This window comes from Macaca fascicularis, chromosome 6 (genome assembly GCF_037993035.2).
Source record: "Macaca fascicularis isolate 582-1 chromosome 6, T2T-MFA8v1.1".
Lineage (NCBI taxonomy): Eukaryota > Metazoa > Chordata > Mammalia > Primates > Cercopithecidae > Macaca > Macaca fascicularis.
In genome coordinates, this window is record NC_088380.1 from 1,408,585 (window position 1) to 1,431,631 (window position 23,047).

Below are 23,047 nucleotides of genomic sequence, written 5' to 3' on the forward strand. Positions count from 1 at the left end.
ATGTGGGGCGCAACTCAGCTAGCGCCCGACCTAAAAGGACGTGGAAGGACTGATGGGCCCTGCAAGGCGGACGCCTCCCCTCCACTCTGGAGCAGCTCGGCCACCTCCCAGGTCTCAGTTCCTGGGCCTCACTGACGGGCCCTGTGAGGCATGCGCCTCCCCTCCACTTCGGAGCAGCTCGGCCACCTCCCAGGTCTCAGTTCCTGGGCCTCACTGACGGGCCCTGTGAGGCACGTGCCTCCCTTCCACTCCGGAGCAGCTCGGCCACCTCCCAGGTCTCAGTTCCTGGGCCTCACTTAGGAAGAGGCTTCAGGTGTGTGCTGGAGCCACCGTGAACAGAGGGGAGCAAAGGCAACAGGAAGTTGATGTGAAAGCCGCAGCAGCGCTAGGTAAGCTCTGGCCACACTCGGATGCACACAGGCCAGCGTGCACAGGGCAAGCACAGGCCTGGAACACACACACACAGACACACACAGGCCATGCACACACAGGCATGCAGGGCAACCGGGCCCGGGAGGCAACCTGGTAGTAGCGAGTGGACTTACAGGTTTCCCCATTCTCTATGCAGCAGAGAAAAACAAGAGTGCGTTACTGACTTCAGAGGTGAGCACCGGGGCTGTTCCAGACATCACGGCTGCCGGGGAGAAGGCCACCTCGTCCCACCCCACAGGGCCTGGGAGCCCCCAGTCCTTCCTGAGAATCCAGCTTTAGGATCTGGCTCCAACCCCAGGTGAGAGGTGTCTCTGGTGCTGTCACCCTGGGACTCAAAGGCTGCGTCTGCAGAACCAGACCCACACCCCCAAGGACCTTGTCCAGCCCCGGTGTTCGCAGCCCAAGGCCACAAGTGGGAGCCTTGGCGTGGGGCAGGCCCTGGGGCCTGACAGCAGCCTGAACTACCCACAGGGTGAAGGCCAGGAATTCCGTGCCCGCCGGCACACACCTCCTCGCCTCCATGGAACACTCATCTGCCTGCCACAGTGAAGCTTGCACAGCAGAGCAGAGCAGGCCTGGCTGCAGGGCTGACTTCGGGGCCGGCCTAGGTACCAGGAGGACCACTTGGCACCCAGCTGTGTGGTTAACACTGGGGCCCAGCCTAGGTCCTAGAAGGACCCCTCAGCGCCCGGCCTCAGCACTAGAAGGACCCCTCAGCGCCCGGCCTCAGCACTAGAAGGACCCCTCAGCGCCCGGCCTCAGCACTAGAAGGATCCCTCAGCGCCCGGCCTCAGCACTAGAAGGATCCCTCAGCGCCCGGCCTCAGCACTAGAAGGACCCCTCAGCGCCCGGCCACGGGGTCGAACTCAGGGCCCGGCCTTGGCAGCAGCAGGACCCCTCAGTGCCCGCTCAGGCGGCTCCCTATTCTCTAACGGGCCCACTGGCCTGCGGGGTTGCCCCGAAGCTCTTCAGTGGTCAGGGAAGGGACCCTGTCCTCACTGTCGGGTCAGCACTGCCAGGATCTGTCACATGCGCGGACACTCACGGCTTCATGCTGAAGAGGTCTTTGAACCCAGACAGGCTGGTGTCTCTGTTCCTGTACTTCTCGGCAATCAGCTTCTCCCTGGTCCAGGTCATCTGCACCTTGTCTGGCGTAGGCAGCGCTTGGGTCCTGGCCGCTGCTGCGGTGTGGGACGCACTGTTCCTGTCGTGGATCAGCTGGGCCTGGTGGGACCGGGATTCGTTGAGACCAGCCAGTCTCAAAACTCCCCCGGGCGAGAACGACCCGGGACGCCAGGCCAGAGGCGAGGCCAGCCCACAGAACCAGAAGGGCCCTGCGTGCCTGACCCGGGACCCAGCCTGGCTTCCCACACTGGCCCTGCGCCGCTCCCGCGGCTGCCTCCCTCCTCCCAGGCTTCCCGACCAAACGCTCACTTCCTCCTCCCATCTTCACCCCCTCACCGTCCCGCCCTGGCCCTGAACTGGAGAGAAAGGCCCCACGACCCCGTGCTGACAGGAGGGGACACGTGCTGGGAGAGTCTCCCCCTACCTGGCGGGGCTCCACACACACTGTGTTCGCCCGAGACCACCCGCTCGCCCACACAACCGGCATGCAGGCGTCCCTGTCTCAGGGAGGCTCGGGGCAGGTGGGGCCGTGCCAGCATCCAGGCCCTGTCCCAGGGAAGCAGGCTGTGTCTGACCAGCCAGGGGACGTTTGGGGGCCAGCCAGGCTGACTGGGGCCCTGTGGGGCACCGTTGGGGCCAATGACAGGGCCGGCCCCATAGGTCACTTCGGATAATCCAAGGAAAATGAGAACACCGTCCGCCCCTCGCTGTAGGCGCCGAAGGGGAAGTGGTGCCCTCACTGCGAGGTCGCACCAACGGCACAGTCCCTGGTGGTTGAACACCCTCCACGGGGTCCTCCCTCCCTCCCTGTACCCTTCACACCCTCCTGCTGTTGTGGCCAGTCTGAAGGGGAGGCCAGTGGGAGCTCCCAGACACGGGTGCCACCTTGGAAGTGATATTTACACATGTGCCGGAATGGCCACCTCTCCCACCGTGGCTAGAGCCCTGCCTGAGTCTGTGCCGCAGCCCGGGGGAGCCGCTCGTCCCGGGGGCTTCAGGAGTCTGTGAGCCCCGGGATGATTTTAAAAAGCCAAAGGCCCAGAGTGATTTCACTGGACCAGGTTCTTCCTCCCCAAATAAACATGCTTAACTTGGATGCCAGTCCTTCCAGAAAGGGAAGAGGCTGGCACAGATTGGGGAGGGCCTGGGGCTGCCTCCCTCTCTGGACATGGACAGCAGGCCCCAGGCCTCTACTCACTGTGGCTGGCCCTGCAGTCACCTCACAGCCCGGCCCAGCCTAAATTTCCCGTGGCCTTCAACGCGAAACCAGAGCCCAAGGGCTGCCCGCTCTCGCCAGAGCCAGCGCCGCCCACCTGGCCCTGAGGGCCACCGTGTAGGGCACTAGAGGGTGACCAGCCAGCGTCTGCACAGTGGCTCAGCCAAACCCCGGCCTCTGCAGAGCAGCGATACCTGCAACCCCGCCCTGGCCCAGCAGGCGCCCTTCGAGCTCGAGCTTGCCGTTCCCGCCCCCGGTCCCTCCTCGCTCAGCATTTGCCGACTCTCCACACTGAACTTCCCATCAAGCCGTGGGTGGATTCTTGCTCCTGGCTGGACCTGGGCTGAACCCTTGTGATGCCAGGGCGACCCTGCTGGAGCTCAGGGACCTGGCCTGGACAGAAACAGAGGATGTGGGTCCTCCCAGCACTCCTGGCTGCCCGGGCCGCCGTGGAAGGGTCTCTGTCCACAGACAAGCTGGGCACCCCCCCTGGTTCCCACATCTGTGCCCACCCTGACCTTCCCAGGGTCTGGGAGCGGGAAGAGCCGCGCTTCTCTGTTGGGGAGAGGGTGGTCCGGCTGGCAGCGCATATGGCCCCATACACAGACCCGTGTACTGCAGGTTCCTGCTGAGGCTGAGGCCCCAGGGCAGGCAAAGCCTCTGTCCCTGCCGCTGCTGCCACTGTAGTCTCAGAAAACCATCGCCTGCACCTGGTCTGCAGACACAGACACGTGTGTGATGCCAGCCTGGTGGGAGCCACGAAGACCCCACGGGGCCGTGACCTCACAGAGCTGAGCATCCTGCTACCAGGCGACCCCCACACCGTCCTCCGGCGTGAAGTGACCCCAGAAACGCCTGCCCTCAGGGTCTCACAGTGGCCACGGGGCCCAGCCCAGTGTAGCTCAGGTGGACACACCTGGACATCCTCAGCAGCCTACAGGTACCCACGGAGCCCAAGCCTCTGCGGCTGGGCGAGCAGCTTCCATGTGCGGAGGCTGAGCAGGTCTGCATTGGTGGCAGGGTGTGGTGGCACCTCCTCTCCAGCTCACTTCCCTCCCTCCCCACACACTCACTCTCCCCTCCCACTTGGTCTTGGACAGGACAGAATCTGCGCACGCTGCGGGGAAGGGCGCTGAGGGGCTCTGGGGTTTCAGGCTGTGAGACGAAGCAGCCATCGTAAGAAGCTGCAGGCACTCATGTGGGCACTCATGCAGGCACGCATGCGGGCACTCATCTGGCTCAGAAGCCGCTGACCCTGTCAGAGGGCACTGCCCTTGGGGAGGGTCCCCACATCTCCCGCCTGCATCGATGCTCAGTCAGAAAAGCTAAGTTCAAAGGTCCCGGCCCTGTCCCTTCCTGTACGTGAGCGTGCCTCTGGCAGGCCGCCGCTCCTCTAACCAGGCACCCGCACGCCCAGGCTCTGACGCGCTCTGGCTCTGACCCCACTCCTGTGCTCCTGCAGGGCCTCTGCCACCTCCACGCGGACCAGGGGCTGAGACCGCAACGCAGCACCTGAGGAATGCTCCCTGGAGGACCCTCCTGGGCTGCAAGAGAGTCCCAGGAAAGACTCAGCGAAGCCGGCTGTACTTCTCAGAAAGTCTGATCTCTGTGGCCGCGGCCCCCACGCACCTCTCGCTCCCGCTCGTTCTTGGACAGCTGCATCTGCTTCAGCATCTGTGACCTCTGCTCCATCATGAGTGTCCTCTCGTAGGTGAAAGCAGAAATGTCGTTTTCAACCTAGAAAGTTCCCAAGCACAGAGTGAGCCCGGTGTGCACAGAACCATGACTGCCTCCACCACCACCCCGGCACCCAGACTGAGCTGCCCTGAGCGGTGGGAGAGGCCATGTGTCCCGGGCCCCACAGGCCCCCTCTGGCTCTCAGGCCCCCCGCCCAGTGGCCAGGAAGGTGTGAGACAACGGGCAGTCACGCTGCACACACACTCTGCTCATGTCCCTCCCCAGGACCCTCCCACCGGGCACAAGGGCAGCTGTGAGGACAAGGCCACAGTCACAAACCAACCCGGCGCACGCAGCTCAGGGCAAGGCACTGCCCCATGGGGCTGCAGGATCCACGGCCACAGGTGTCACTGTCTATGCTCAGGGGGGCTCGGCACCACGGGAAACCCACCCAGGACACATGGAGAAGCCACAGCACAACCTCAGCGCCCACCGTGTGGGACCCTGGGTCTCACTCAGTGCACCCGCCATGCGGGACCCCTGCGTCCACCTGCTGCACCCGCCGTGCGGGACCCCTGGGTCTCACCTGCTGCACCTGCTGTGTGGGACCCCTGCGTCCACCCGGTGCACCCGCCGTGCGGGACCCCTGCGTCCACCTGTGCGGGACCCCTGGGTCTCACCTGCTGTACCCACCGTGCGGGACCCCTGCATCCACCTGTGCGGGACCCCTGGGTCTCACCCGCTGTACCCACCGTGCGGGACCCCTGGGTCTCACCCGCTGCACCTGGCTCATGGGAATTGGGAGCAGCTGTGCCTGTTAAGCACCAGTGTTTAAAACAGCACACCAGATCGGGCCCAGTGGCTCACACCAGTCATCCCAACATTTTGGGAGGCTGAGGCAGGTGGATCACTTGAAGTCAGAAGTTTGAGACCAGCCTGGCCATCATGGTGAAACCCTATCTCTGCTAAAAATACAAAAAAAAAAAAAAAAAAAAAAAATTAGCCAAGTGCGGTGACACGCACCTGTAGTCCCAGCTACTTGGGAGACTGAGGCAGGAGAATTGCCTGAACCCAGGAAATGGAGGTTCCAGCCTCAGGGACAGAACGAGACTTTGTCTCAAAAATTTTTTTAAAAAACAAACACCATGCCAGACTGAATGGCAGCGGCCCACACACCCCTCTCCAGCCAGGTGACACTTGTACCTGGGGCCAGGGCCACGGGGGGCGGGCAGCACCAGCCCTGCCAGAGATGTGGCCGGGAGCATCGGGGGTGCTGGGAACTGCAGGTTCCTGGACTTCAGAGCTAACAACCCCTGCTCAGGAGCTGGTGAGCTGCCTCTGGCACCACAGGGGTGCTGGGGTACGGCTGGGGGTGCGGCAGGGGCCATGGGATCACTTTGCCTGTTTCCTCTGGGCCCCAGTGGCTGCCCCACCTGGGCCCCTGGCAGGGCTGGTTCTCCCAGGCAGCATTTTGTTACCATTTTACTAAGTGGTTTTATGACTTGGAAATAACGTTATTCATACAACTATTAGCACCAATAATAACTCCTACAACCTTGAACCTGCAAAGCCTCGTCCAAGCAAGACAAACTCCAGCCATCGTCCCCGAAGACACGGCCACGTGCAAACTAAGCCCAGTGTACAAAACTGGGCAGAAAACCGCCGGGCGTCACGCAGGCCTCAGCCTCGGCCTCGGAAAGGTCCCACAGGGCAAGAAGAAAAGCAGCCCCACGGGACAAGCAAGCTCCACGGGAACTGACGCAGAAACACAGAAGGTTGTCGGCGGGACACGAAGCCATGCCTGGCCTCTCACAGCCAGACACAAACCAGGAGCAGGTGCTTGGGGCCTCTGCCATACCCAGGGCTGGGGGGCTGAGGGGCTGGGGGGCTGTGGAGACCGCACCTCCCAGGCTGCTGCAGGGGCACAGATGGCTTCCTGGGGGACAGCATGACAGTCTCTATCCAGCTTTATGTCTTTCCAGCACCCACCTCCAGGAGTCCAGGCCACCGAGGGCCTGCAAAACCGTGCGCTGGGGTCACGGGAGCCAGAAGAAATCAGGACTTTGCGGGTTCTGACTTCAAGGCCAGTGTAGTTGGTGTGATCCACATGGGGTCAGAACCCACAAAGTCCCAGGACCGCCAACAGGACCACAGGGGAAGGCACAGCCGTGGATCCGGGTGGGCTGGTAGGGAGCAATAGCATGGTTCTATCCAGCACAAGGGGCCCACCAGACCCCCAGGGTCCAGAGCTTCATGCTTGGGGGCCCGGAGCAAGCACTCCCACGTCAGGCCTCCGCCCATCAACCCCGTCCTCTCCAGGCTTGAAGGACAGGACAAGTCTCTGTCCAGGCCCCACCTGCAGCTGACTGAGGGGCTGTCTGTCCTACACGATGGCTGCGGCCCGGCCCCCCTCTGACCAGTGCCCTTCTCCCCCAGTCCCGACTGCTGACGTGTGGTTTCTAGCCATGGGACTGAGCCCATCTGGGGAGAGCACCCAAAACGGGAGGTGCTCAGAGGTGCACCCACCATGGCAATACCACTGAGGTGTGAGGTCCTGGACAGGGCCCCGGGCCGAGGAGGACATGAGACCATGGGGCACACGGAGACGCCGACGCCGGCTCTAGGGCAACACCCACGCCCAGGTTACACAAGGTGTCAACAGGGACAACGGGGCTCTGTGCTCTCTGCATTGTCCTGACGATTCCAAAACCAAGCCTCCTCAACCACCCCACAAGGCCTGGCAGTCCCCACCACAATCGCCACCACCTTCTCCTCCCCACCTCCACCTCCACCTCACGAGGCCCACAGCCCTCCCCATCCCCCTCTCCACCTCACGAGGCCCACAGCCCTCCCCCTCCACCCCCACTTCCACCCCCACCTCCTCCCCACTTCCCCTCCGACCTCCTCCCCTCAAGCCGCAGGCCTCACCATCTCCACCACCTCCACCTCAGCGCTGATGCGCAGGTGGTACAGGAACATCTGCAGGTCCTTCTTCATCTGGATGCTGTTGTCGTCCACCTGGGCCACGGTGAAGATGCGCATCCGGCACTTCCTCCACACCTGGAGACGGGGCGGGCGTCGCTGCGGGTCCTCGGAGGAGCCTGCCCGGCCCGCGGCGCGGGGGGTAGCCGTGCTCCGGCTGGTGCATCCCCGTCCCCACCCGTCCCCGGCGCACCCCACCTTGTGCTGGCGCAGCAGGAAGGGCAGCAGCATGAGCATGCCGCCGTCGTGCACGATCCACCACACGTCGATGCAGCCCCCGCTGAAGCGCTCCTGGTTTTGCGGAAACGAGTCGACGTTCTTGGCCACCAGTAGAGCCTGGTGCGCGGTGGTGGTGTCGCGGACGGTGTCTGTGAGAGAGGCGGCCGTCCGCAGGTCACCTGAGGCCAGGGTGCGGGACGGGCCTCGGCGGAAGCGTCTGGCCTCCCCCGGGACTCACAGCCGGCGCAGGGGCGGGCATGGCGAGGTGAGTGGCGTCCCCGCAAAGCCCCCACCCTCACTCCGTCAGCTCCTCCAAGGCCCAGCCAGAGACTCACAGCAGAGTTCAGTTGCTGGTCATGCGCCCAGGGACTCCCCCAGCCCTCGTGGGCTCTGGGAGAAGGGGAGGGAGTGCCTGGACGCTTTCAGATGGCCACTCCCCGGGCCAGAGCCCTCCACAGCCTCGGAGCACACACCCTCAGGCCGGCAGCCTCGAGGCCCATCGGGACCTGACAGCGCACAGGCCTGGGGACGTCGAGGGGACAGCGAGGAGACGGCGAGGGGACAGCGAGTGGACGGTGAGGGGACAGCGAGCGGACGGTGAGGGGACATCAAGGGGACATCGAGGGGACAGTGAGGGGACGTCGAGGGGACAGCGAGGGGACAGTGAGGGGACGGTGAAGGGAAGCTGAGGAGACAGTGAGGGGACACAGAGGGGACAGTGAAGGGACGCTGAGGGGAGGAAGAGGGGACAGTGAGGGGACGCTGAGGGGAGGAAGAGGGGACAGTGAGGGGACGGTGAAGGGACGCAGAGGGGACAGTGAGGGGACGGTGAGGGAATGCAGAGGGGACAGTGAGGGGATGCCAAGGGGCCACCAGCCACACCTACCCACGAAGTTCTTCCAGGAGAAGGGGTTGTCCTCCTGCTTCCAGGACGCAGGCCAGGCCATGAGCACTGTGTTGTGCTTCAGGCCGCCCAGGCCGGCCGACTGGATCAGGTGGGACATGCCGTCCCGCAGGCTGGACGAAACCACCAGCTGGCAGAAACCCTTGGCCTTCTCTGCACTCATCAGGGACCGAATGTTCTGTGGGAGACAGGACAAGTTAGTGCTACGGCCCCCAAGAAGGAGCGGGGCGCACAGACCCACACCCACCACCCACGGTGGCCAGAGCACCCCCACCAGCTCCGTGGACCCAGCAGGAGGGAAGGCCCGAAAGCTCAATGGTGTGCTGCGGTGCTCCAGGCCGCTGTGTGCGTGTGCGTGTGTGTGTGCACGCGCGCTCACACACTGGGGAGAGACACACAGAGCAGGTGCGACTGATGCATGTGCAGGTGATGTGGAGGGCTGCTCTGGGCACACAACGCCAGGCAGTTCTCTGAGGTGATCCACAACATTCTAGACCCACCCGCCACTTCACTTGGATTCTCTGGGCCAGGTTCATACACCTGGTGCCTCAGAAACACCCGAAAAAGGGTCAAACTAGCAACTCTTTAAAGAGAGGCCGTGAGGTCCAGGATGAAGCAACCCTAAGAACAATGGCAGTGGGGGAGGGTCACTGCTGTGTGCAGTCTCCTCCTGGGGTGTGGGGGGATCACTGCTGTGTGCAGTCTCCTCCCGGGGTGTGGGGGGGTCACTGCTGTGTGCAGTCTCCTCCCGGGGGGGGTGGGGGTCACTGCTGTGTGCAGTCTCCTCCCGGGGTGTGGGGGGGTCACTGCTGTGTGCAGTCTCCTCCCGGGGGGGGTGGGGGTCACTGCTGTGTGCAGTCTCCTCCCGGGGGGGGGTGGGGGTCACTGCTGTGTGCAGTCTCCTCCCGGGGTGTGGGGGGGTCACTGCTGTGTGCAGTCTCCTCCCGGGGGGGGTGGGGGTCACTGCTGTGTGCAGTCTCCTCCCGGGGGGGGTGGGGATCACTGCTGTGTGCAGTCTCCTCCTGGGGTGTGGGGGGGTCACTGCTGTGTGCAGTCTCCTCCCGGGGGGGGTGGGGGTCACTGCTGTGTGCAGTCTCCTCCCGGGGTCGGGGGTCACTGCTGTGTGCAGTCTCCTCCCGGGGTGTGGGGGGGTCACTGCTGTGTGCAGTCTCCTCCTGGGGTGTGGGGGGATCACTGCTGTGTGCAGTCTCCTCCCGGGGGGGGTGGGGATCACTGCTGTGTGCAGTCTCCTCCCGGGGGGGGTGGGGGTCACTGCTGTGTGCAGTCTCCTCCCGGGGTGTGGGGGGGTCACTGCTGTGTGCAGTCTCCTCCTGGGGTGTGGGGGGATCACTGCTGTGTGCAGTCTCCTCCCGGGGTGTGGGGGGGTCACTGCTGTGTGCAGTCTCCTCCCGGGGTGTGGGGGGGTCACTGCTGTGTGCAGTCTCCTCCCGGGGGGGGTGGGGGTCACTGCTGTGTGCAGTCTCCTCCCGGGGGGGGTGGGGGTCACTGCTGTGTGCAGTCTCCTCCCGGGGTCGGGGGTCACTGCTGTGTGCAGTCTCCTCCCGGGGTGTGGGGGGGTCACTGCTGTGTGCAGTCTCCTCCTGGGGTGTGGGGGGATCACTGCTGTGTGCAGTCTCCTCCCGGGGGGGGTGGGGATCACTGCTGTGTGCAGTCTCCTCCCGGGGGGGGTGGGGGTCACTGCTGTGTGCAGTCTCCTCCCGGGGTGTGGGGGGGTCACTGCTGTGTGCAGTCTCCTCCTGGGGTGTGGGGGGATCACTGCTGTGTGCAGTCTCCTCCCGGGGTGTGGGGGGGTCACTGCTGTGTGCAGTCTCCTCCCGGGGTGTGGGGGGGTCACTGCTGTGTGCAGTCTCCTCCCGGGGGGGGTGGGGGTCACTGCTGTGTGCAGTCTCCTCCCGGGGGGGGTGGGGGTCACTGCTGTGTGCAGTCTCCTCCCGGGGTCGGGGGTCACTGCTGTGTGCAGTCTCCTCCCGGGGTGTGGGGGGGTCACTGCTGTGTGCAGTCTCCTCCTGGGGTGTGGGGGGATCACTGCTGTGTGCAGTCTCCTCCCGGGGTCGGGGGTCACTGCTGTGTGCAGTCTCCTCCCGGGGTGTGGGGGGGTCACTGCTGTGTGCAGTCTCCTCCTGGGGTGTGGGGGGATCACTGCTGTGTGCAGTCTCCTCCTGGGGTGTGGGGGGATCACTGCTGTGTGCAGTCTCCTCCCGGGGTCGGGGGTCACTGCTGTGTGCAGTCTCCTCCCGGGGTGTGGGGGGGTCACTGCTGTGTGCAGTCTCCTCCTGGGGTGTGGGGGGATCACTGCTGTGTGCAGTCTCCTCCCGGGGTGTGGGGGGGTCACTGCTGTGTGCAGTCTCCTCCCGGGGTGTGGGGGGGTCACTGCTGTGTGCAGTCTCCTCCTGGGGTGTGGGGGGATCACTGCTGTGTGCAGTCTCCTCCTGGGGTGTGGGGGGATCACTGCTGTGTGCAGTCTCCTCCCGGGGTCGGGGGTCACTGCTGTGTGCAGTCTCCTCCCGGGGTGTGGGGGGGTCACTGCTGTGTGCAGTCTCCTCCCGGGGTCAGGGGTCACTGCTGTGTGCAGTCTCCTCCCGGGGGGGGTGGGGGTCACTGCTGTGTGCAGTCTCCTCCTGGGGGTGTCTGAGTGGCTCGACTCCATGGGGGGGCTGCACAAGCGTGGCCGAGGGCCTGCCACACACTAAAGCCACACGTGTGTGGACACAGGCCTTCCACCCTCTGATCTTCAGACAACCTCAAGCCCTGGAACCCCAGAGCCTGCCCTGCTGGGTCTCAGCCTTGTGTGGTACCAGTGGCCCCTTCCCGCCTGATTCTCCCTTTTGGAGCAAACATGCCTCTCCCGGACTGTCCCCTGCTGCGTTCTGGGATAACCACTTCCTTGCTTGCACAGATCTACAGACAGAGCAGTTCTGTCCAGGATGGACCAGATCCCACATTTCACTGGCTTCTGGTTTGGATGCTTACAGGATGAGATTTGGGAGCTCTGAGCGATGAGATTTACATGAGACTTGGGACTCAGCTGGTCTGTGCAGGGCTGAGACTTCGGGAGACGCTGGGATGGGGTGAACATACTGTACACGTGTATCAGATATGAATTTCAGGGCCCAGAGCACAATTGCAGTGGGTTGAATGGTGGCCCCCAAAAAGAGGATACCCACATCCCGGCCCCGGGAACCTGAGAATGCGAGCTTATTTGAAAAAACTGTCTCTGTGGATGTATTGAAGAACCTTGTAATTAAGTGATGATCTTGAGAGAGCATCCTGGGTCAGAGTTGGGCCCTGAAGCCACTGACAAATGACCTTACAGGATGAAGGCAGGAAGAGCTCTCAGACTGGGAGGGGGCGGCTGCGTGCAGGCGTGGACAGAGGCAGAGGGACCGGCGGCCAGGGTCGCCTTGGGGCCACAGGAGCTGGAGGAGGCGTGAGGATCCTCCCAGGAGACTCTGGAGGCAGCGTGGCCTGTGGTCTCCTTCATCTCAGACTCCCGGGCTCCAGAACTGGGAGAGAACAGACGCCCTTTGCTGCGAGCCGTGTGGTCTCTATCCCATCATGGCAGCCCTGGGCCACTCAGAGACCAGAGCCACCACCTGAATCCTTTGCCAAGATTCCAGTGGCCCCTATGTCAGCCTGACTGGTGTCCTCACCCCCTACCCTGGCTCACACCTAGAGCTCCACCAGCCCTCCATACACAAAACAACACCCAATGTTCTCCCACAGCCCCGCTCCTCCTCGGGCACCCCTCGCCCACACCCTGCTCTCGACACCTCCACCTTCTGCCCAGCTGCCTGGGGCAAGACGGGACAGGGTGCAGGGCCAGCAGATATGCTCCTCTTTGAGACTTTTGCTTAGGTCAGGAAAGGCCTGAACATGTTACCCCCAAGGGGCACCAGCCAGCGAGCAGAGGCAGGGGCCCCAGCGAGGCAGAGACCAGCTGGAGGCGGAGGCTGTGGGGTGGACACAGCGGCCCCTGGGCAGGAAGGCGCCGGGAAGCGCCCGCATCAGGGGTCACGTGGGAAGACGGCAGGAAGCACGGCTGTTTCAGCAAAGGCTGCACAGCGGCCCCTTTATGCGGCTGCTTCTCATCCCCACGAGACCCCTCTGCAGGGCAATTCAGGCTCTCTGTTCCTGGGCCCCCATCTGGCCGGAAACCAGAGCCCAGGGAAAGCGCTGTTCAGGATCAGCCAAGTTTGGACGCAGCCACTGGAGGGGCCCTGAGGGTCTCCAAGTGCTGGAGCCACGTCACGGGGGCCACTTCCCACAGGACCGGCTGCTGTGTTCACCCCACGTGCTGGCTCCGAGGAGTCGGAGCTGGGGATCTCCCCTCTCCTGCGGCCTCACCGTTGGGAAAACCACCTTGCAGGACTGCAGGGTTTCAGGAGGACGCGGCACTGCCCTGGCCTGGCAGGAACTCAGCACTGTGTCAGGGGGCCCTGTTACTACAAGTCCCCGCACCAGCCCGGTGCGGCAGCCACAGAGGCCCCCATGCAGACAGACCTCAACCCGGAGGGCAGCGGGCCCTTTACAAGCGGGGAGCAAGAACGCCAGCGCCTTAGGACCCCTTTCGTGCCAATCAGTGCCACACAGAACCGAGCACAAGGGCGTGCGTGAGCCTCTGGCGACTGCATGAGTCACGAAGCCGCACGCTTCTTAGAGAAAAGTCTATGCTTTACAGACTTGCTCAGGCCGGGCGCAGTGGTTCACACCTGTAATCCCAGCACTGTGGGAGGCCGAAGCAGACGAATCACTTGAGCTCAGGAGTTCGAGACCAGCCTGGCCCCCGTGGCGAAACCCCATCTCTACTAAAAGTACAAAAATGAGCCGGGCGTGGTGGTGGGCACCTGTAATCCCAGCTACTTGGAAGGCTGAGGCAAGAGAATTGCTTGAACTCGGGATGTGGAGGTTGCAGTGGGCTGAGATCGCACCATTGCATTGCAGACTGCAGCCTGGGCAACAGGTGAGACTCTGCCTCAAAACATAAATAAATAAATAAAAACTAAAAAAAAAAATTTGCCCATATTTCTCTAATTTCACACTAACATAGCCACAGTGGAGGAGAACACAGCTCCCCAGAGCAGTGCACCCCAGAGGCAGCCAAGGGAAGGCGGGGCCTGCAGCTGGCTCCAGCCCTCACCACTAATGCAGCTAAGTCACAGCCAAAGGCTCGCTGAGAGCAGCAGGGGCAGGGTGGGCTCAGTCTCCCATCGCGAGAGCGGGCTCCTGTCTGAGGCTGCCCCAGAGCCCCCAGCCGAAGGGCTGTCAGCCGGAGAGGATCTGGCTGTGAGCTGCATTAGATGTGAGAGTGAAAGTGAGGGCAGCTCTTCCCATGGCAGTGATGACTGTGGCAGAGCGTGGCAGGCCGTCCCATCATCCCCCCAGTCACTGCAATCCCGGCCCTGTCCCCCAGTCACTGCGATCCCGGCCCTGTCCCCCAGTCACTGCGATCCCGGCCCTGTCCCCCAGTCACTGCGATCCCGGCCCTGTCCCCCAGTCACTGCGATCCCGGCCCTGTCCCCCAGTCACTGCGATCCCGGCCCTGTCCCCCAGTCACTGCGATCCCGGCCCTGTCCCCCAGTCACTGCGATCCCGGCCCTGTCCCCCAGTCACTGCGATCCCGGCCCTGTCCCCCAGTCACTGCGATCCCGGCCCTGTCCCCCAGTCACTGCGATCCCGGCCCTGTCCCCCAGTCACTGCGATCCCGGCCCTGTCCCCCAGTCACTGCGATCCCGGCCCTGTCCCCCAGTCACTGCGATCCCGGCCCTGTCCCCCAGTCACTGCGATCCCGGCCCTGTCCCCCAGTCACTGCGATCCCGGCCCTGTCCATCGTGTGCACAGACACGCCTTCACACACCTCCAGGGAGGTCAGGTGGTGCCAGGATTCTTAGAATCCACACCATCGGGGCAGTTCCAATTCCAGGATTCCTCCTAAGAGCATTCCAGCACGGGATAAGCAACATGGAAAGGGACATACGGGGACCAGGACTGTGAACATGCTCCTGAAAACCACAATACCTAAATCCACAGGTTCACAGTCAATAGCAGCTAACGCCTGAACCTGTGGTGAGCCACGATGCCACTGTCAGGGAAAGGGAAGGCCCAGAGCATCTCCTGTCTTCCCTGGAAAAGCGACCCTGTGGAGCAGCCTGAGAGGGCAGCCGTCCACGTGGCCAAGGTGGCGGGAGGGGCGGGGGCCATGTTTTACCTCCACGGATCCTGGCCCTAGGTCACGCCACCTGAGGCTGCCACCGTCCACACGCCCACGGCCTGCGTTCCCACCCCTAGGCTGACCGGCCTGGATCTGGACGGGCCTCAGTGCGGCTGTGGTTGTGCAGAGAAATGGACAGCGGGGGCCACCTGCAGATGCCTGGACACACCCACAAGGCCCCAATGGGGGCCTGACAGCACGGAGCTGGCTCCCGACCCACAGCAAGGACAGAGCGGCACCGCATGGGAGGGGCCTCGGACACACACCACCACAACAGGCACTTTGTGTAGGCTCCACAGACTCCCACAGACACAAGGGGGAAGAAGGAGGCTCAAGGCATGAAAATCATGCAGGTGGGTACTCGGAAACTCCCCGCTTTAGCGAGAAATACAGAAGTAACTCCAGGTGGCGTGACGGGACCCGCGGGCTTTGACGGTGTCATAATTCCATTTCCGGACAGGGAGAAGCTTCCCATAAGAAGTTTGAAAATCAGAGAAATGAAGACATGAAGTCTCAGGCCCCGATGTCCTGGGGGAGCCGACTGTAGCAGCACGGTACACGCGCAGGGCACTCACCCGTCCCTCCCCACAAAGCTCTGAGTGGGCAGAAGTTCGGCCGCACACGGGCATCACGCTGACGCGGCCCCCAGTGAGCTCGAACAGCGGAGGAGACTGAGCTTGCAGCAGAACCATGACTGCGTCTCTGGACGGGGCTCACCCACGGCGGGAGGAGGCGGTCCCAGGGTTCGCCCTTGGAAAGCTAACGGCCCTCAGTGCCTCCCAAGCGTCCCGGGGTGCGGCTGGCACTCCCAGGCCTCAGCACACTGCTCCGAGCTCAAAGCCACCGCCACGGCTGAAACACAGCAGCGCCATGCACGGCACCGTGTTGACACATCGCGATGAGGACATACCAGGGCGCGTTTCCTGTGCAGCCCAGGTGGGAAAGGGGCCCGGCCCCCAGACCCTGCCCTGCCCACCTCCTCGGCCCGCTGTGCCTCTGTGTGCTTGTCCAGGTACGTCCCCTCCAGCACCGAGCCCACGATGGTCAGGCCCTTGCCGGCCTTCAGCTGAGACGTGAAGGACAGCAGGCGGGGGTGCTTCACAGCCTGCTCTGTGTCCAGGTTCAGCATCACCAGCACCTGGGGCCTGCAGCGGGCGTGGGGCGGCTGTTACCACAGCAACACTCACCCGCACACCCACACACGGCCCATCAACAGGGCAGGCGGGACGGCTGGGGCACGTGACACAGGTGGGACGGGGGACACATGACAGGCGGGACAGGTGACAAAAGGGGCAGGTGACACAGATGGGATGGGGAGACACATGACACAGGTGGGGGTAAGTTGAACAAGTGACAGGTGAGACAGGCCACACAAGCCAGGTGGGACAGGCAGGGCCGATGGACAGGTGGGCACTAGCCAGGCAGGACAGGTGAACAAGCAGGTTAGACAGGTGGGACAGGTGACATGCTGGACAGGTGAGACAATGGCCCAGGACACATGCCGGATGCCCCTGCCAAGACCCTGAGGGGACACTGGCCCAGGGCACAGGCCTGAGGCCCCCGCTGAGACCCTGAGGGGCAGAGGCTTCCTACATATGGCCTGTGCTTCAGCAGGAGCCACCCTCTCCCACCCCAAGCCCAGGGCTGTGCCGGCAGAGGGGCCGGCTCCCCACACCCCCGCCCTGCAGCAGGGACACCCCCGGTGCTCCAAGGCCCCCAGCTGTGCAATTCGCTCTGCACCAGGCAGTGTTCACACCCCAGACCGTGCCCAAGCGGCTGAAGGTAAGACGCCCCTGAGACTCCAAGGTCCCCACTCAAAGGCCAACCTCAGAAACGGCTCTTCTGTGCATCTGAGGAACACGGGGCACAGGCAGTGCTCACCTCCAGTTCTTGGTGTGGGGAGGCCCGTGCTCCACACGCAGCAGGGCATAGCGGGCAGCGTTCAGGGACAGGCCGCGGATGCCGTCGCCCCACTCCTTCTCGGCACTGCGGGAAAGGAAGTGGGGGGCTTGTTCAGCCCATCTGGGAAAGAGGAGACTTCTGGGGGCAGGTGAGTCAGGGCAAACAGGACCCTCGGAAAAAGTCCCTGGATAAGGAGGGAGGCCTCCGTGCCCACCCCTGCCCTCAAGGGAGCCCGTCCCAGGAGCCCGTCAGAGGGTGCCGTGGCTATGGAGCAAATGAGGTCTACGTCCAGCATGCGTGAGGCGCCTTCCTCGCAGGGTGGGGAGCAGAAGGCCTGTGACAGGGAAGTGGCTGGACCCTGGGAAGGAGGCGGGTGCAAGGGGAGGGAGGGTGGGCGCTGGGGCACGGGGAAGGACATCCGTGGCTGCCAAGTGAATACAGGCACAACCTGGGGACACCTCGCGAGACATGTAGCAGGAATAGTCAGCCATGGGCTCACCGCCTGCTGAGGACGGCACGAGACAAGAGCTCCAGGCTGGAGACACTGTCCACGAGTACAGGCACCTTGGCCTGGCTGGGGGCAGGAGAGAAACCCTGGCTTTCACAGCACAGCCCACCTGCATGTGCTCCCAGCTGCTCCCAGGACGGCACACAACATTCGGGCCCCAGGGAGGCCCCTCTAGGGAGCTGCCCTGGGCATAGTGTGAGCGGGGCCCGCAATCCTGTGCACCGGGTCCGTGAGGGGGACTAACGGTGCTTACCCGCGGTACTCGATGTACTTGTAGATGCAGCCAGCGATGAGCATGGCGGAGAGCGCATAGTACCAGGAGCAGATGAACATCAGTGCCAGGCACAGGCTCATGCCCAGGAAGGACAGGGTCCTGGGGGCGGGACAAGTGGCTCAGGGGTGGCCCAATGCCACACGGACACTGCCCCTCCCTCAGTGAAACTCTCTGTTAACACCAGGAAAACAGTCACTGATGCCTGACGACCATGCCTGCACCCAACCACCTCTGAGGGGTGACGGGGCTCCCTGGGCCCCTGTGGGAGCCACTACTCCAAGACCCAGTACACAGCTCCAGCTCCCAGCGTGCACACAGCACCTCGGCTGTGCACGCAACACCATGGCTGCAGCATCCACCCAGCACCTGATTCCCGAGGAGGGGAGTTAAGAAGACCCACAGCCCTGATGGAATACGCCCCAAGTCTGGGAGGGCCGGCTGACCACGGGAGGTACAAGGCGGCACACAGACACCTGGGCATCCTCGTAACTAGAGGCCTTCCTCAGGTGCAGAGGCAAAGAGAGGCCACAGTCTCATCAGCTGCCCAGGGGCTTACTCCGCAAAGGAACAGTCGAGGACCCGCCTGGGGTCTTCAGGCCCAGGGCAGCTGGCCTTGCAGAGACACCCGGTGTCCCAGCCCGCAGGACCCCTGACGCCCATGCTGAGCGGCCTCCCCACTGGCAGAGGCACCCAGTGTCCCAGCCTGCAGGGCTCCTGACGCCCATGCTGAGCGGCCTCCCCACTGGCAGAGACACCCAGTGTCCCAGCCTGCAGGGCCCCTGACGCCCGTGCTGAGCGGCCTCCCCAGTGGCAGAGGCACCCGGTGTCCCAGCCTGCAGGGCTCCTGACGCCTGTGCTGAGTGGCCTCCCCAGTGGTAGAGGCACCCAGTGTCCCAGCCTGCAGGGCTCCTGACGCCCGTGCTGAGCAGCCTCACCAGTGGTAGAACTTGAAGCGTGGACGCCAGTTGGGGGTACGTAGCAGGGTCTGCACGGCGCAGGCCAGGTTCACGAACAGGTAGCACATGAGGAAGAACCTGCAGGGACGACCAGAAACTGACACGCGCCGGCTGGGCCCCTCCAAGCCCCCAGTCACTGCAACCTGGGAGACCACCCTTGTCATCACTGTCCCTCCCACCTTCGTCTTGTCTCCCCGTGTCTCTGTACATAAGCTGACTCAGACTGACTCCGAATCAGGCCCCCTCAGGCCCCAGTCATCCTGTGGCTGCCTGGTCCATCAAGAGATGGGCCATTGTCCCTTCCCCAGCAGCCATTTGTTCAGCCACACTGTCCCCGGCAGACCCTGGCCGGCGCCTGCCTGGAGGCCTGTGCACCTGCCTTCCCCGGCCCAACTCCCTTCCCGGCAGGATCCTGACTGCCCACGGCTGGCCCTGCCTGTTTACTGATTGTCCTGAGCAGGGCCTCCCGTCCACACTGCCCCATGCTCCAGGCCCATACACCCAACCCCAGGTCCCCGTCCTGTGGGGGCTCACATGGAGAGGATCGGGGCCACGCTGTCCAGGGAGGCAATAAGGATGCCAGTCTCACAGATGAGGACCGTCAGCAACAACGCCCACGTGGGCTCCCCGTTGGCCTTCCCGTGGCCAAACACCTGCAGGGACAAGGGCAGGAACATGGGGCAGATGACACCACCCTTTTAGGAGAGAAGCTGAAGTCTGGTCAGGTCCAGCCCAGATGAGTCTTAAAGGCAAAGACCAGCAGACACCGCCTTTCACAGTAGGTCCCCGGGACGTCACCCGGCTGGCCTGGGAAGAGGCCCTGACAAAGGGCTATAGCCCAGGAGGCTTCAGAGCTGTGTCTACACCGGGCTTGCCTGCAACCTGTGTGGCCTCAGCCCACCCCCCACCTGCCTCAGTTTCCCCGACCACACAACACAGGACCAGCGTCTCCAGGGCACTCACGGTTCCCCAGACCCTGTAGTGACCTTTCTCACCCTCAGGCCGCCCTCACCTCCCAGAAGCTGAGGCCCACGGGGTCTGTGTGTTCGTCCCCTTCCCGGACACCAGGCCCTAGGCCCGGCTGGGACTGACAAGATGCAACCACACAAAGGCCCTGTGGGTCGGCACCCTGCTGAGGGACCGGCGATGGGCGAGGACGGCTCTGCCATCCACAACCTTCCCACAGCTCCCCTGGGCCCGAGTGGCAGGAGGAGCCACAATCGGCAGCTCTGGGCACAGCACACGGACAGGACCCAATGCGGGCGTCTCTGCCATCCTCAGAACAGCCACACACTCTGGCTGCAGGCTGGTGACGCCACCTCCCACGGGCTGAAGAGCTCAGCCACACAGAGAAAGGAGTGGCAGGCAGGCAGGGGGCTTCTGGCCAGACAACAGACCAGGCACCTCTGGACAGCCGCTCCTGACACACCCGGGGCTGCACTTGGAGGGACCTGCAGGCAGGAGGGCTGGAGCTGCCTCTGCCCACCACTCACCACCCACCACTCCCATGCTCAGAGCAACGGCCGGGGCAGAACGACCACCACGGGGTCCAAGCTGCAGGCATGTGCCCCACACACGGCACTGTGAGGATCCCGCAGGGGAACAGAGCCCGACCCTGACCTTCCAGGGTCCCCTCCCCGAGGACGCAGGGCTCACCCGCAGGAAGGGGATGATGCCATCACGGGCAATGGCCTGCAGCAGGCGCGGTGCCCCCGTGAGGCTCTGCAGGCCGGCGCCGCAGGTGGAGAAGAAGGAGCCGATGACGATGACCCAGGGGGAGGGCCAGGCCAGCATGCCGATGACCAGGTTCCCCTGCAGGGCCTCCCCGAACCTGCGGGTGGGCGGGCGGTTTTCAGAAATGTGCCTAAATCAGACAAAACGTCTTCTCCCACCGAGGGGCCCGGTGTGGTGGGAGTGGCTCCTTGGAAAGCTGAGGCCTGACCTCCAGTCCCCGTTGGCTGAAACCTCCACCAGGCTCTGCCCGGCCGGAATGCTCTGGAGGGTCTTCAGCGGGGGAGCGGGTCCTGCTCACCTCAGGGTCGCTCTTGGGAGCAGGGAAGACCCAGCCTGGCATCAGCTTCAGTCAGGGACCACCCAGGATCCCCGGGGCTGCCAGACAGGCACATCCCATGAGGATGCAGGTCAGCGACGACCTGCCTGGGACCCCACTACTTCTCCACTTGGCAGCAGGGCTGGGGGCTCTCCCAGGGCCAAGCCTCACCCGTCCACACCCCTGTGGCCTCCCCAGGAAGGGCCTGTGCCCCCAGCCGCATCAGGCTTGGAGGCGGCTCTGAACGGTTCCTGTGCCCCCAGCCGCATCAGGCTTGGAGGCGGCTCTGAACGGTTCCTGTGCCCCCAGCTGCATCAGGGCTTGGAGGCGGCTCTGAACGGTTCCCCAGGCTCTAGGCTCCAGTGGAAGAGACACACGTCAGACCAAGGGGATCCCAACCCTGGGACCAGGACGGCGTCAGCTCTGTACACGGACATGAAGTCCTAGGGCGATGTGATTTCAAAGTCGAACTCGTCCTCAGGAAAACCCATGAAGACGACAGGCTTTGCACGAAAACTGCAGATGGAAACGTACTTATCTCGTAAGACCACACCTTCGATGCAGGCCCCAAACAGCACAATGCAGGAGAGATCTACAGCTCTCGTCAAGGAAAGGCGGGTCTGCGGGTGCAGGGTCCTCAGGTACGGGGGGTGGGGTAGGAGGGGAGACGCGCTGGCCCCAGGCTCCAGGTACGGGGGGTGGGGTAGGAGGGTGTCCTCAGGTACGGGGGTGGGGTAGGTGGGTGTCCTCGGGTACGGGGGGTGGGGTAGGTGGGTGTCCTCAGGTACGGGGGGTGGGGTAGGTGGGTGCCCTCGGGTACGCGGGGTGGGGTAGGTGGGTGTCCTCGGGTACGGGGGGTGGGGTAGGTGGGTGTCCTCGGGTACGGGGGGTGGGGTAGGTGGGTGTCCTCGGGTACGGGGGGTGGGGTAGGTGGGTGTCCTCGGGTACGGGGGGTGGGGTAGGAGGGTGTCCTCGGGTACGGGGGGTGGGGTAGGTGGGTGTCCTCGGGTACGGGGGGTGGGGTAGGAGGGGGGACGCGCTGGCTCCAGTTGGGCAGGGACCATTCTGCACCCCGTCCCATCCCGGGCACGTCCTGTCCCCCGCATCCTCAGCGCACCCTCCCGGGGCTCTGTCCAGCATCACAGAACAGGGCCCTGGGGTGGTGGAGACACACCTGGCCTGGTGCTTGACCGCCAGGGATCGGCAGGGGACCTCGCTGAGGGGATGATGCTCGGCTGGAAAGAGGCAGCCTTGGGATTGAGAAGCCAGAGGCCCCACGGGCCCAGCCTGCCGATGGCACACACCACACACAGCTGCGCGTCACTGTCCGCAGGCAGCAGGGTGACTGCTTCTGTTTTATCTACGATGGCATCACACAGTGGCGAAGAAGCCGGGGTCCTGACAGCAGCCCCAGCCCCGTCTCCCAGGGAGGATGACGTGGTCAGAGCCCGGCCTCACCCGGGAAGTCACACGCCAGTGGCCGAGGGCGCAGCGCTGAGCCGGGGAGGGCATGGGGGCCTCCCCCCAGGCAGAGGCTGGAACCCGCACCTCCCTTGCCTGCACCCCTCCAAGGATACAGATGAAAGACGTGGTCACTATGGCCAGGATGGTCCCCGTGGGGATGGACTTCTGCGCATCCTTGAGGTCCCCGGACCGGTTTGAACCCGCCATGATACCTGCGAACATGGAAAATGCTGCCAAGACCCATCTGAGGAGTCAGTGCCATGTGACGGCGGCCCCTGCCCAGAGAGCCGGAAAGGTGGTCTCTGGGGAGACCCCGAGGGTGAGCCGCTCCCGAGGCTGCAGTCCAAGCTCCACCGGCCCACGCTGCAGGACCACGGCTGGGGGGACGCAGGCCCAGGCACGTTTACCTCTCCCCTGGACCGAGGACAAGGCCTGACCCCAACACTGACCCCACGCCCCCCACACCCAGGGCTCCTCTGGAGCCTGCGTTAATCCCACGACCAAGGGCCAGCCCAGGGACGCTGCTGAGCAATGGCTCACAGGCCCCCCAGGACCTAAGCACTTTCGGAATGAGACCCCAGAACGACTCAGAGCCCAGCCAGCCGGGTGGGCAGACGCTGTGACCCCTCCTGCTGCAGTGCCACGTGGGCACCACCTTCCTCTAGGGAGCCACGGCCGCGGGCATTTCCACACAATCGGCTCCCACAGAGCTCCGGGAAGCCGGGTCGGTGGCGGCCACTTGACGCCTGGCTCAGTCCCATCCAAGGCACAGCCTGAAGCGCCTGTGCTCAGGGTGGCCTGGAAGGCGGCAGAGCGCACAATCCGGTGCGGTAGAGCATAGAGACACCCGGAGCCACGCAGAGGCTCTGCCCCACGCCCTCCACCCACGGCGCTGAGAGCAGACGGACGGGGTAGGCTGGAGCGGAAGCACACGGAGAGGTCCCCGGGCTGATCGCCCCCTCCACGGTGAGACGGGCCCACCTTCAGGGGTGGCGAGGTAAACACGAGACGCCAGCGCTGGGCCAGGCCCTGTGGCTGACCCTGGGCTCCAGGGCTTTGAGATGCGCTGAGATAAAGTCCAGGAGCAGACGTGGGAGGGACCGGAAGGG

General features: G+C 64.1%; 1 protein-coding gene across 9 annotated transcripts in view; it reads right to left on the reverse strand.

The window, feature by feature from the left end:
- SLC12A7 (solute carrier family 12 member 7) overlaps positions 1-23,047 on the reverse strand; it is a 103,361-nt gene that overhangs the window by 5,908 nt on the left and 74,406 nt on the right. For 3 of the 9 annotated variants that reach the window (XM_015451181.4, XM_015451182.3, XM_045393496.2), the window contains exons 10-23: positions 22,052-22,150; positions 21,009-21,066; positions 20,081-20,255; positions 18,959-19,077; positions 18,404-18,502; positions 17,448-17,567; positions 16,666-16,770; positions 15,761-15,929; positions 8,538-8,733; positions 7,631-7,800; positions 7,379-7,510; positions 4,403-4,510; positions 1,478-1,656; positions 546-560 (exon numbers count right to left, since the gene is read on the reverse strand). In XM_015451181.4, coding sequence (XP_015306667.3) covers positions 546-560; positions 1,478-1,656; positions 4,403-4,510; positions 7,379-7,510; positions 7,631-7,800; positions 8,538-8,733; positions 15,761-15,929; positions 16,666-16,770; positions 17,448-17,567; positions 18,404-18,502; positions 18,959-19,077; positions 20,081-20,255; positions 21,009-21,066; positions 22,052-22,150 — 1,744 coding nt within the window. Of the gene's footprint in view, positions 1-545; positions 561-1,477; positions 1,657-4,402; positions 4,511-6,439; positions 6,634-7,378; positions 7,511-7,630; positions 7,801-8,537; positions 8,734-15,359; positions 15,637-15,760; positions 15,930-16,665; positions 16,771-17,447; positions 17,568-18,403; positions 18,503-18,958; positions 19,078-20,080; positions 20,256-21,008; positions 21,067-22,051; positions 22,151-23,047 lie in introns of those variants that run through there. The other 6 variants (XM_005556543.5, XM_045393495.2, XM_073993094.1 and 3 more) reach the window with 3 other exon arrangements.